A 14,664-nucleotide genomic window follows, 5' to 3' on the forward strand; every position below is an offset into this window, starting at 1 on the left:
TTCCATATAAGGGAACAAAAAGGAGAAGAAAAAGACTGTCAATCACCAATAAAATTAATATTTAAAAAGACACACACCTTTCTTGAGGAACGGTCCTTTAACTGTCACATCCTCACTAATTTACCACTGCCTAGCAGAGCAATCTCAGGGAAGTGCCTGCAGACATGCCAGTTCAGAACGGTACTGAAAGATTGCTCTCCAATTTGTCCCTGGTGCTGGCTTACCATAAAGAAGCACAGAGGTCTCAATGTACAATGGCTTTATATTAGGTTATTAAACATTTTAGTAGTCGTTATCGACTAAGTTTTATCTTCAATTGAAAATAAATGCTTTCCAGCCTGTAACAAATCTCATTTTTTCAATCTTCCTCATTTTTTAGTCTCCCTGAAAAAGAAGCAGGAGGAAAGGAGACTGCAGCGTTGATGTTCAACACTTCTCACTTCTGACCAATTTATGTTTATGTAAAATTTAAATATTCTTTACCACATTGAATTTTCATCTCCACTAAGCAAAACTTGAGGCCAATTAATTCCACGGCATTCTCACGACTGAAGGGTTGTGTTCCCTGGACGTGAGTACACTGGTACGGGGCAGGTCGTTATTAGAGGTAGACCATACAAATGTAATTAAATACATTCACGCAGCATTTTAAGCTGTTTTGAAACACACAAATTAAAAACTGAAAAAAGTTTACTAAAATTAGAAATTCTGTAGAAAGGAGGTTGTTGCCATACCTACTTGTTACCATCTGCAATGTGACTTTCATCTTTTACATTAACGTTTCTTAAGCTTCTGAGACAGGAATAGCTTAACTGGGTTAGTTGTACTTCTCTAGATATTCACACCCAGACTTCACAGACACAAACGGCACAAGCTGTGTGTGCAAATAGAAAACACAAGGGCAGAACAATTTGAGCACACGCTTTTGCAGAACGCATCATTTCCTTTCCTGCAACGTTCGCAGGACTGACGGTTGCTCAGCGTTGCTGTATGGGATTGGTCTGAAGCTGTCAGCACCAACGAGTAATAGTCATCCCTGCCACCTGAAAAGTATCTAGAAGAAAAAGCTAGAATGTTTGTTTGGTAAATATTGAGTGGGATCTGTTTCCAAAAAAAAATATTACACATTGGTAGCCATTACGGTCTGCAGGCCTCCCAGTGCTGGTGGTACAAAACTACGAAATTGCCACCTGCAATTACTGTATCGCTAATTAACAGCCTATTTGCCGCGTGTGTCGGAGTGGCATGTCCTGGCATGAGACCGTAAGCAGAAGCGAAGACCCAGCTTACAGTTGCATTTGAAAGCATCGTTTTGACCACAGGAGTACTTTGGGTTTAGTTTTCCTGCTGGAGCTGGAGAACAGCACGCAACGCAGGCACAGCGGGTTTGGCTGCAGCGCAGCCGTGCCTTCCCCAAGACCAGCCTCTTCTGGAGAGGGCAAGAATGCAAGGATTCCCCTTAGGAACGTAGCAAGGACAGGGCTCACTAGCTTTGGGTCATTCACTAGTGCTGGGTTTGGTTTGATCCAACAATTTAACTTAATTCACTGTCGTAGTTTTGCTCTGCTGTAGCTTTGATGACTTACTAAGTCATAAAAACGGAAAAGTTCACAGTAAAACCAGGTATTTTGAAAGCCTGAGCATATATATCCTGCATTCCCTTGGCAAAAATCCCACAAAAGATGGGCAAACAATTCAGCCTGAAGTTAAGAAGATGTTGAAGAACAACATAAACTCCATTTTGCTGGAAGTAAATTTGTACAGTTGTGCATTTCCTTTTTGCTATACACTGTATCTTCCTAACACATTACTTTAAAGATCGTCTAATATTTTTCCACATTTTTCTAAAGTGAGACACTAACAAATGTATTTGTCTGTACAATGGAAAAAAACAGTTTTAATTTAAAAGGAAGATAATGGAATAATGCAAGCTTACCTTTTCAAAAGACTTTGTCTAACTACGTGTGGAAGTATTTTCCATTCTGCACCTAAGATAGGTCAGATGTACTTTGAAAGTAAATATGGAAATGAAAAAACTTGAAAATGAAAAATGGTACCTACCAGACACAAATAACTTCAGAAGATTATTTTGTGTTAAAGGGTTAGTATCACTGCAGACCTAAACATGAACGAATATACTTTAACTTTCTCCATTTTGATGAAACAAAAAAGCGGTATTTTTCAAGAAGTGAAATAGCAATTTGCTCGAAGGTCACTTCCCCTCTTTGTTAAATGACTAAATAATGCATTGTACGTGAATCACGGAGCTTTTACAGCCCTAACGTGAAACTATTAACAATTCGGAACTGGATGTCTGCCACAGCCTCTACATGAGCGTGCAATCCCCAGTCGTGGGCCAGGGGCAATGCAATATGCACGAGCACTGGGCCAGATACGAGCGGGCAGAAATCCATCTGGCTCCGCGGCGGGGCTGAGGCGAGCTGCTCGCACCGGGGCACGGCTCTCCACCTGCACAGAGCCGTGGCAGGTAAGGGGCAGTTTAATGAACACGGCTAGTTTAAAGGTACAACACTAATGTTGTTGGTAAGTACCGGCGGCAGATGTGGCGTCGACTGCTAAGTCCACAGCCTCTCGCCCCGCACCTGCTACGCGCAGAGCAACGCCTGCCTGGCCGCGCACGGCGGGACGCCCTGGGGCGCGCCGCGGGCTGGGCGCTCACAGCGTGGGACCTGGGGTGCCAGGCTACCTCGGGGGCACCGCGCTGGGACCCGCGGCGCCGCTCTGCTGCGCAGAGTGGCTCACACCGGGCTCTTCTGCATTTCTCTGCATGTCACGGCAGCCCCGACCAGACTTAGTGAACGGGCTCTGCTGATGGCCTCTATCTTAACAGAGGAAAAATGAACTGGTTTCGGTATTAGCTTAATTGCTTCGTTAATTGCCTCATTTTCATAGAGAAGAGAGCTTTTATCATAGGACGTGACACCAGTCTTCCCCTCGAAACATCAGGGCCCTCCCCGCAAGGTGCCAGGAGCCAACAGCTCCCATTGAAATCAATTATGGTCACGTCAATGGAACCGAGAGTACTTAAAGTCATTCAGGAAGCACTCAGGGCTTGGTTAAAATGATGGCATTGTGTAACTTAATTAGTACAGTTAGATAACCTCATTCTTTCAAGCAGGAATAAAAAAACTTTGATTTTCAAAGGCAATTTAGAAAACATAACTTCAAACCACTCTATTCTTTATAACTAAGAACATACTTATTTTATGGCTTCTACATTAGAGGCCATTAGAATGGATTTTCATGTAATGCTTTAAGTTTATTTAGGATGAACATTAGCCACCCTTTCATTCTGATGTATTAAATCAATGTATCTAGTAGTGTATGTTTACAGAAGAAAGTACTTACACTGCAGGATATTTCTCCAGTATCGATAGATCAGTTGGTTATAAATTATCTTAATATCCTATTCATAAAAATAAAATACTCTATGAGGGCAAAAATAACAACCTGAAGTCTGAGAGTCCAAGGGAATAAACAAAGGGTATGCAATGCTGAACTGGCTAGGGGAGCAGCACACGGTCTGTCGGCCAGACCAGACACTTTGGTCTGGCAGGACACAGCTGGTGCAGCACCAGCCCTGCGGTGGGGAGGTTTTGCAGGATGTTCACTGAAGCATGGCTACAGTGCCATGCTTTCACTTACGGTTTTTTTTGTTGTTGATGGTGGTTGGTTGGTTTGGTTTGGCTTTTTTAGGATTTGTACAATAGTCAAATGAGAATGACTTTGAAGGGACATTAATGAGTTTATCCTGAGCCACTGCATACCATAAAAAAGCATGGCATACCAAAAAGATGATAGCATCAAATAAATACTGAAACAAGACCCAAAATACACCTCACAGGAGTATGGGTGTTACATTTGTTCCCCTGTTCTTGGGAATGACAGCAACAGTTAAGAGAGACAGTCCTGCAAATCAGCTGTGCTGCACTCAAAAGACTGAGTGAATTTCAAGGCAAGCACCCAAGCTGCCAGTGAGGGAGAAATTGTTCTAAAAGCCAGAACGCGGTGGTGGCATGCCAGGTTTTCATGCAAAGACTTCCCTCTTCCTTCCTGCAGGGAGTTCTCCTGTTTTTCAAGGAACACGATCCATCTTAACATCCCCAACTAGTTTCAAAGCCCATTGGAGGTATACTCTGAAGCCACAGGTGTGTAGCCCTTGAGATTCAAACTGTTGCACCTGAGACTCAAACGGTTTGACTAGGTGATCAGCATACATGGCGACCCAGCAGGGATCGGATGAGCAGTGAAGGGAAGGAGCCCCAGTAACCACCAAAGGAGGAGCATCACCGCTTCACTTGTCCTGGGGGAAAGCCACCCAGGGGGGACACAGAGAGAAAGAAACTACCTGAACACCTCGCAGAGTGACGGGAGTCATCGTCACCAGGTTATAGGACTCTAGACTATAGGATGCAGAGGCAATAGCATTTTGGAATTGCGTAAAGCTTATTATGGGATGTTTACAGGAATTAGCAAAGGCAGGGAAAGGGAGGGATGAAAGTGAATTCGGTGAGGAAGAAATGGTGGGGAAATGGAGGGGAAAGGGGCTAACAGGCCCTGTTGTAGACCAAGAAACGTATGTATTTTGTAGAATTACCCTAATGCAGCTGGTAACTAAAGGCCTGTTCTTCATATCTGGAAGATGAGCAATATTAATAGGCACTGACAGACATAAAAAGTTCCATACAAAATATCCTAGCAGGTTTAAAAAAAACACATTCTGACATCACTATTAGCAGATAGAAAACTCATTTGAAGCAAGCTGCAAAAATTTGGTTGCCTATCCTCATGCATTTAATGCAGTCCAGCATTAATGTTCATTTTTCTGCTATCAATAACATTAGTGTTATTAAAAACAGAGATACAGATAGCAACACATACCAGTCTGCGAATTTCTCTCTCACACTCCCTCTTAATTCTGCTGATTTCCTCTTGATGCAGGTGATACACACTCCTTATCTCTGCTGCTTTAATTTTGTCAGCTTGGATGACCATAGTTAAAGCCTCTTCCACTTGTTTCTTAGCCCCCTTAAGTTCTGAAATTTCTTGCTGCATTTTTATTTTCTCAACTTCAAACCCCTTCTTGGCCTCCTCCTTTGCCTCTGAAAGCAGCACGGTTTTCACCTTGTCAGGAGCCCCATCACGTACAGCATTGAGAAGGGCCTGTAGTCTCTGGATTTCATTATCTTTAATTTTTATTACTCTAAGTAGTTCAGCTTCATGCTGCCTCAGAAGTGCTTCTCGAACAGCTTGGAGCTCCTTCATTTTCTCTTCATGAAGTTTGACTTTGAGCTCTGTTACCACCACTGTACTTTTATGCTGTTCGTGTTCTTTGATCTGCTTAACTTCCTGATTTTTCTCTCTTTCCAACTTGCTGACCTACATGCAAAGTCAAAAAAGAGCAGTGTTTTTATCAACAAAATTATTGCCACAAATTATGAGATAATCTAAAAATGGCATGGATCACTTTATTATGTCAGAATTCATTGTTGTATGACTGTGCCTTAGAGAGAAAGGCCTGCCCGATGAATTCTTATTACCACAAGCAGAAGCACAAATTTGACATTTTGTTCATGCTTTATCGTTAGATGCTTTATTACATATTAATCATCCATTTTTTAAAGAGGTTCCAGGTAAAAATAGGATCACCAAGCTCTGCTCACAGCCACTTTGACAAACTTCACCACTCCTTCTGTCTTCATGCTGCAAACTTAAAAAGGAGAAATTTCCTCTCTTGGAGCATTTCATGTGAACAAAATACACATTACAGAACCTCGTGCAACAACATTTCCACAGGGACAAGGTTTTTGCAATCTGTGGAAAACACTTTCAGCATGTGGTCATGGTGGCCACCGTATGGTTTGGCAGGTACCTGTGGGGATCTTGAGTAACACACCTAGCAGCGCAGCCAGGGGGACTCCATCCTCTCTCACAGATGACCCAGAAGCACCAGTAAGTGTTTACCTCGTAATTAACACAGCCAGTGTAGCTCCACATAAACAAAACCAAGGGTGACGATGACTAAAACCCTTAAAATACAATCTGGTCCTCGGAGTGGATGTGGCTATGAACCATTGCACTTCAATGAGGCACCAATTTAAAGTTTATTTTCTTCAACTCTGACCAATGCAGTAGTGAATATACCTGTGAGGTTACATTTGTGCATGCACATCAGAAGAGCTGGCAAAGTTGGCAGGCTGTCATCGGTGCTGTCCTGGGGTACAAATGAGAACCACATGTGTCAGGGGAAAATACAATCCACCTCAGCTTTTTATTGAAGTGGATGTGGCACAGTGGCAGGCATTGCACTAGAAAATACTCCCAGCATGTATTTGCAGTAGCATTTAAAGTGTTTGCATAACTGACTATCTCCTTCGAGCAGGCTTGTTCAGAGGCAAGGAGTGCACATCAATTCTCTCTATCTTTTCTGCCCTAGGATGTTTATCAGAGCAGCCAGTGCATATATTTAAATGCTAAGATTAAGAAGTGGATATTCACAACATTATAATTACTTACTGAAGTGTTTATTGGGGGAAAAAAAAAGTTCAGGTCAATTATTTTTAGTAAAGATGTATTTTTTTTTTCCTATGATGACACAGGAACATTTTCTTGCTAAGAACATGCCTAAATCTGTTTCCCATATGAGAGCACTCCACAGAACCGAACACTGCAGGCGTAAAGAAAAAAACTGTGACATTACAGAGAACTGGGATAATTCTTCTAAAGAAAAAGTAATTTGTGAAAAGAGGAAAAAGAATCCTGACAACTCTGTAGAAAAGACATTTCTTTCACTAGAAATCAGCATAAGTGGAAATACTTGTATATTTAGAAAAAGAGAAACAAAATCATACCATTGCCACTTTAGAAATTACTGATATTGAGGATGAATCTAGGCACCAGTAATGATTTTTAGCATCACATTCTATTTTTATAAACAAATAATAAGCATTTGAAATTTCATAGACTTTAATTTGACCAATTTAGTGACCTAGATCCATTAGTGAACACGTAAGTATCATAAATTTATGCAAGAAGCACAAAACCCAAGTGAGCTAACCATTAATATCCAAACACTACATGAAGTATCTGCTCAGAAAGCAGACTAACGTGTCTGTAACAGGCGCTATAAACAGAACAATGTTTAAGATAATACACATTCAGGAAATAGCCAGCACCTTATAGAGGAAGTCTGAGTCTATTTTTCAGCTGGTATCTGCAGGTCTCATACCACATCCCCTAAGGAATATGCAAGAAACCAGGTGCCATTATTTTGGCATGCTCAGGTACACAGATCTGAACTGTGCTGTACGCACGTGCACATGCAAGGTATAAAAAGCTCTGTGAGAGCTACTGGGAAGCACAAAACAACTGCATTTTATCAGATGCTTTTTCAGCAATAAATTATGCATTACAAGTAACAAAATGTATCTGACCACAGAAGGGTAAAACGATATTTCACTTTAAAACCAGGAAGTCAAGAAAAGCTATGATGAGAAGCCTTGTATCTAAAAGGACTGGGGAAGGCTGAGGGAAGGAAAATAGGGTCCTCAGTCTTAAAGCCGTAAACTCTGCTTCACAGTAAAATTATTAATAGATATTCTATTAAAATATGCGTGTGTGTGTATGTGTATAAGTATATATACACACGCACAAACACCGCCTTTGGAAGCTTCCTTAAAAATTAGAATCATAGGCTACAGTGCCAAATTATGATGCAAGTTAATGGAAAAATACAGGATGTAATTCTGTCCCTGGCATAATAATGCATTTCTCTATTAGGGCTCTGGAGCAACAAAAACAAAAAACCAAAAGTTTATCAGTGGAAACTAATTAGGGATTATTGAAGAACAAATAACATTGCCCTGCCCTTGCGGAGAAAGGTGCTGAGGGTTGTGGAAGAGGCAGCTCAGAGTCCTGGTGGGGCTGCTGGCAGTCCGAAACACTTTGAGCACAACCTCCCAACGAAATTAGCCTCAGTGCAAAAGAGAAGAACCAGCAAAGGGAACTTCTGAGCACCACCAAGTTGTATTCAAAGTCCTCATGGTACACGTTCTCGTACACAGGTAAGTACTCGCTAGAAAAAATCTAGTAGGAGAAACAGAAAGGGTGCACAGCTTCAGCCCACCGCCGTGGCCATGCCACCTGTTTCGAGCAGCTCTGTACTCTCCCAGGTCTCCTGCTGGCACGTAGCTACGTGGTTTTTGGACCTTGTTTCCTCCCCGATCACAAGAGCAAGCGTGCGTACCGCCGCTGCCCGGGACCCGTGACCCTGTGCCCTTGGGTTTAGAGATGGGGAGCGTTTTGCTTTAAATACAAGGGGAACAATTTAAAACACGACGTGAAGGGGCTCTATCATTTCACACAGAAGGCCAGTCCCCGTTGCTCACGTGCATCACCCCAAGTATTTATTTCCGAAGTCAGGTACAAGCTGGCTATGTGTGGGGCAACAGGCAAAGGGTGGTGGGAAGGAGACACAGCAGGCTGCCTTCGTTTTAATCACTGGGGGAGGGAAGGGAAAGGAAGACACACACCTTGCTCTTCTCCTGCTGGAGCTCGATCTGGATGTCGGTGAGCTTCGCCCTGAGCTCCTCATTGGCAGCCTGCAGGGCGGCCAAGGCCTCGGGCCTCTCTCCCCGGGCGCGGCTGCTGGCGCCCTTCCTCGACATGGTGAGGCGGCGTGGTGGGATGCTGGCGCAGGCCCCGCCGTCCCGGCGCTGCGGCTGCTGCTCCTCGCCGCGCCCCGCTACATCTTCTCACTCGCCTGCAGGGAGGGAAGCAGAGGAGCGCCGTGAACAGGCTGCTGTCACCGCCAGGAGCACAGCCGGGCTTCGGCGACTTTCGCAGGACTTCAAGGTGTCCCGCTCGGAAGCGGTTTGGGGCGCTCACACACGCCGATGGCCAGCAGCGCACCGCTTCCCCACAACTGCCTCTCATACAGATCAGCTGGTTTGTAGTCAATAAACACTTCCGATGGAGGCTGCTTCACCATTTCGTTGTCGCACGACATTAAGAGAGGTCAAGTCAGGCAGCATCCTGCTCATTACCACCTGAGCAGTGCTTTAAAGGTACAAAAAACCAAACCAAAACAAACAAAAAACATTAAAAACACGAGTTTTAAAGACGTTTTTTACTCCTCTAACCACCACTGCACCTGGAAGGAGGAGCAGCAGACAGCTGGATACCCTGGGAAGCATGAGGTACACATCAGGCAGCTAAAGTGGCTCTCCCTGACCTGAAGCAAGGGCTGGACAGAGCTCAGCTGCAAAAATATTTTGGCGTACACCTGTCCAGGTCATAAGATTTAAATCATAAACTATAAACGTTTTTCATCTCTTCATCTGCACTTGAATTCACACAGAACAGTGGCTACAGACATTCTGGAGGGACGTCCTAGCTCCATCCCCCGGCACCCTCATGGCTTGCAGGCAGCTACAGCAGGGAAAACCACTTTCAGTGTAGGCAGAAAGATTTTATGATCTTAAAAAAAAAAAAAAAGTCTTACAGAACAAAAAGGTTTGTTTTCCTCCAAACAAATTTAAGAAATTCATAGTAAAAGTAATAAAAGTAATACAAATAGTGAGAAGATACAGAAGTGAGCACAGGTTATATAAAGGCAACAGAAGCTGTCCATGCCAGCATGCGTGGTGTATCATCAAAACAACAACTTTTATCTACATATGTTTACCTAAGTCTGACAACAATGTAGCAGTTTTATTTACACTAAATGGCTTTGTGCTAAATCTAAATAAACAGAACTGAGAGAATCAAATTCTTCTATTAAACAGGGAAGAGCTGGACAAAGTGGATCCATCTTAATAGAATTTATCTATTAATATCGTTTGCACTCTGTGTCAACCCACTAATCCCAACACACTCATAAACTACACAACATACAAAACTTCTGCAATGATAACTTCAGATTTGTCAACAAAACACCTGCTATAACAACAAATACAGTTCTAAAACTACATTCCAGAATTATTTAACTGAAACAAGAATAAACAACAATGAATGTCCTGGAACTGATAAGCATAATAAAAGTATAGTATAACTGCCAGGTGTAGGTGGCATAAGACAACACAAACTCATTCCAAAAAATTTGTAGTCTGAGATGAAGGCAGGTGAAGGTAGGGAGGAACGTGATTTTTTTTTTATATATGTTAATGCTATTTTTATTGCTGCATCCATCCTATGGTTCAGAAAATTCTATGAGAGTTCTATGTAAAAATAAATAATTAGCCTATTAATCAAATCAAGTGAAATTCCCACGTTCTGTGAGTTGCGTGCACAGAGGTGAACTTGACTGACATTATCACAGTTTGTCCTTGCTTCATTTGACTCATTCCTCACAGCTGTTGATGCAGACTGGCAGTCCATTAACGTTTTGTACTTGATCACTACGGGCTGAACAATTCATACAGGCTGCTGTCAGTTCTTCCTCTGGTCAGTATTTAATTCATTGCTTATTGGTAGTATGAACAGATTTAATTTAATAGAAACCTAAGGATGACAAGAAATTCTGCACAAAAATGCCATGTCCTAGAGGCTTTGTTTGGCACCAGAGCAGTGGAACAGAAGTGCCATCCTAAAATACGGACGTTCCCTCAATGTTTCTTTTGTATTTTGTATACTTTCAGGAGTTTTTCTTATAGAAAAATACTTTGTCAAAGCACTATGGGAAAAAAAATCAGCAGCACAAGCTACTTTGTAATTATACCATGCAATTTTTCAGTCTGTAGATTATGGGCTATGGGTGTGAAAATCCAGTTCGTTCACATTTAAAGGATAAACAGCAACACACATGCAAAGAAACAGTTGCCTCTGCTTCTCTGGCAAAGCTGACTCAACTGTCAATTTTTTATTTTTAAGTTACCAGTGAAAAAATTAATGGGAGTGAAATTAATGGGGGAAGTGGCTGAATTTTGGGAGTAACTGTGCAAAGCTGCTGCGAGATGGGGAGACGAGACTTGGAGAAACATGGTTATTTCTTTCTGTGGTGCTTGCCTGTGTAGCCTTGAAGTTTCTATAGAAAAAAAAGTGTTTGGTCATCCAAAGAAATTAAAATAAATAAAAATTTACAGACGTAGCCTGAAAAATCTCTAAGGAGAATGCAAAGATGTTCTTAGTGTTTAAAATTCATGCTTCTTTGTATAAGAAGATGCAATGCATTAGCAATTACCCTACAAAAGAGGCTTCTTATAGAAAAAAAATGGGGCAGTCTATAGCCACAGGCACTGAATTCTCCTGCGATGAATGAAGCATTTGTGCATATTACAATGATTTTCTTAAACAATATGTTGTAATGATAGATGTAGTAGGTGGAGTCTGGTTATTTCACAACCTGAGGAAATGAGAAGCAGCACAGTACAAGATTTTAATTGCTAATATGTGAATGTCAGACAAATAATAAATTTAATGATACAGCGATTTGTCAGAATAATTTAAATCAGAATGGTTATTTTCAACAGGCAAAAGCTACAGGAATTTTTCTTTGTTTACAGAAAACACAAGTAAGGAACTGAACCAGGAAAGCAAGCTGAAAGGCAAAAAGTAATGAGAGGTATGCTGGGAGGAGCACAAGCCCAGCAGCTGATTTTCTGGGAGACTGTGCAGTAACAGCCCCCAGCAGCCGGACACCCTGCACGCAGAGCAGCTATTTCACTAGCACGGGCTGGCATTGCCTCAGAGCCTCTGGGGAGCACCACACGGAGAAGCCCACCGTCCCGAAACTGCCCTTGCAGAGGCAGGGGCCTGGTGGTTTCTAAGCACGGCTCACTTGATGGGAACTCTGCCTGAGATAGGATTGGTGGCACTAATGTGTCCTCCTGCTTTCAGAGTTTGAGCTTTTAATTTTTGTTGAAAATATTACCGAGGTTTTCCTGTATGAGTCAACACATTTCGTACCAAGCATCTGCCTAAATATGATTTTTCTCTACTAAAACCAGAACAAAACAAACAAACAAAAAAACACAAATAAAATAGCATATTCCAAGGAAGAAAGGCTTGTATTGCAACATTTGCCTTGAGTGTGTCTACAAAACCGTTGAAGATAAAGCATAAAAGCAGCTCAGACCTGGTAAGCTGGAGGCCTGTCAGAGGCCCCAGGTGCCCACCTTCAGCCAAGCTTTGCCAGAACAGGCCACTAACATCCAGCATCCATTCCCCAGAAAGCAGGGCCAGGAGAATTTCTCCTCTGACACCTCCACCGTGGCTCATGTAAACATGCCCACGCTAAATCCCAGGTGACAATGGAGGGAGACAGAGCAACCTTTCAGATCCGATAGACTCCCATCAGTTCAGCGCGGGCAAGGGGTCCAGCATCAGGAATGTCTTCCAAACTGGAATGCTAAAGCTTTAATGAGATTTTCTTAGAGAAAAATCATCTCCCTTGCCAGTACTTAAAGTAATAAGCTTGATTCAAAAAGAACCACACAGAAATTAGCTGAGGACTATTTTAATTAAGTCTTTAAAGCTGTCCTTAGAAGGACATAATGATAAAACTTGAATGTAGCCAAGAAAAACATCCAAGGATTAAGAGATCCGGATAATAGGAATTTGATCAGCCTTGGTAATGATCTGTCTGCAAAATGTACTACTGGCAGTGAGAGCTGCAGAACAATGGGAAAGCTGCCCTGCACACCACGCTTCCAAGCTCAAAAACTTGTGGGGAAGGTTTCTCGGAGGAAGACACACAAGACAAAGAGCACGTTTCCCCTGTCACAAAGACAAAACGGGCTGCGTTAGTTGCAGCTGTACTCATACAAACAGCAAAGTGGGAAGGAGCATGCGGAGGAGGTGGTTGCGGTAGCACCTCCATGTGCTGTTAGAAATCAGCAGGCAAGGAGTCACTGGTCAAGGAGCGGCAGTACCCGTCAGCGATGCTACAACTGCTTTTACTCCTGGATGTATCGGACCTCAGACCCTGCTGGTGGATGCCCTGCACATCCCTCCTGAAATGGAAAAGGCAGATACCGGAGAAAGACAGAGGAGGAAGTGCTCCTTGCCCTGCTGGGTGCCCTGCTGGGGCACGGGGGCTCACGCTTCCCTCCCCACAAGGCAGGGACCAAACCAGCCCTTTGGTTACAAACCCAAGTCCTTGTCCTTCCTGGAGAAGGGGGAGAGGAGGGAAGGGAAATCAGCCTAGGGCTGAGGACTGGGAGTTCCAGTGTTACTAAACGCTCACTTTAATTATTCAATTTTGTCTAATTCTATGTAAATTAATGAATGATTAGTGAGTGATACAAAGATTTTAGACAGTCTATACTCGTGAAACTCCACTGGTTTCAAAGACATCAGTTTTAAAGACAAGAAGCACTCAGGCTCTTGAGCTTCTAAACATAAAAAGATTAAAACACAGTGTGAATGATGTATATTATTATTGACAAGATTCATTTATCTCTGGAATACCAAGAAACATAACCTGAGTTACTGCTCACCTGCAAGAACATTGATTTTGAAGGCAAAGCAGCAAAAAAAAAATAAATCGTTATTAGTATTTACAACAGGCTTTGTGTCAGAGAGAACAAAAGCATCAATAAACATGTTACCCAAACCATTCATTTATCACTGGTTTTCTGTGCTGAAGAGAGCCGCAGGAAGAATAAACAAAAGACATACAGGCATCAAGCACGTACTCACTCCGCCACGCAGCCTGTAATTTACTGCCAGGGAGCAGACCAGTTCGGGAGGCATTGTCCTCTCCTGCTCTGCATTTCCTCGGGAGGTTTCATCGGGCACTTTGCCTTCTGTTTTCTGCCCAGCCCCATGCCCTGCCCAGCCCCATGCTCTCTCAGGCAGCACCAGGCTCTGATTTGGGGCGAGGAGGCAGCACCAGGCTCTGATTTGGGGCGAGGAGGCAGCACCAGGCTCTGATTTGGGGCGAGGAGGCAGCACCAGGCTCTGATTTGGGGCGAGGAGGCAGCCCTGCCCGCGGGTGGAGGAGGCAGCAGGACCTATCTGCCCTGCACGACCCTGCGAGCTGCGGCCTCCCGGCCCTTGGGTGGCACATCTTCTCCTAACTGGGACGTGACAGAGGATAAAAATGCTGCCAAGGACGGGCACGAACCACGGAGGAAACGTGGATCCCAGCTCTGTTCTCCCCCTTGGGAGAAGCTCCTGTGGCTGCCGGTGTCACGCGGCTGGCAGACCGCAGGAGGAGGCAATGATTGCAGAATCGGCTCGGCTCGGGGCTCCTGGCCACAACCCCTCAGGGTCAGGTCGATGTAAGCAGCATAATGCATCAGAGGAGAAAACCCCAAGGCAGTGGTCTTATTTTCAAGAACTGGTGAGACGCACAGAGGACCCCTCCAGTGCTCATTGTCCTACAGATCAGAGCGGGATTTACACGGTTTAGAACCATTCGTCCTTGTGGCGTACGCTGAATTGTTTTTCCGATGGATAATAATGGGAAATCAGACTGGGCAGAGTAAGGCAGCTTTCTAGTGGCAACCATGAGCTTCTGTGTCTGCAATGAAACAAGCACCATTGTTGTAAAGTATGAAAGTAGTTATTTGTATTTCGAAAAAAGTCATGGTCTTGTAATGCCGAACAGCGGTGTCTGTTGGTGCATGCCTGTGCACACATGAGCCATCTGGGGACTGGTGGACAAATGCCAGTCTTAAAAGAATATTTCTCCCAAATGCT

General features: G+C 43.5%; 1 protein-coding gene across 31 annotated transcripts in view; it reads right to left on the reverse strand.

Annotated features, from left to right (window-relative positions):
* The window catches only part of JAKMIP3 (Janus kinase and microtubule interacting protein 3), a 72,058-nt gene that overhangs the window by 29,569 nt on the left and 27,825 nt on the right, over window positions 1-14,664 (reverse strand). For 30 of the 31 annotated variants that reach the window (XM_067001033.1, XM_067001037.1, XM_067001031.1 and 27 more), the window contains exons 3-4: window positions 8,553-8,782; window positions 4,903-5,400 (exon numbers count right to left, since the gene is read on the reverse strand). In XM_067001033.1, the coding sequence (XP_066857134.1) occupies window positions 4,903-5,400; window positions 8,553-8,687 (633 nt within the window). In that variant the 5' untranslated portion in view covers window positions 8,688-8,782. Of the gene's footprint in view, window positions 1-4,902; window positions 5,401-8,552; window positions 8,783-13,659; window positions 14,018-14,664 lie in introns of those variants that run through there. The other variant, XM_067001027.1, reaches the window with a different exon arrangement.

The sequence above is a fragment of the Anser cygnoides genome, chromosome 7, assembly GCF_040182565.1.
Source record: "Anser cygnoides isolate HZ-2024a breed goose chromosome 7, Taihu_goose_T2T_genome, whole genome shotgun sequence".
NCBI lineage: Eukaryota > Metazoa > Chordata > Aves > Anseriformes > Anatidae > Anser > Anser cygnoides.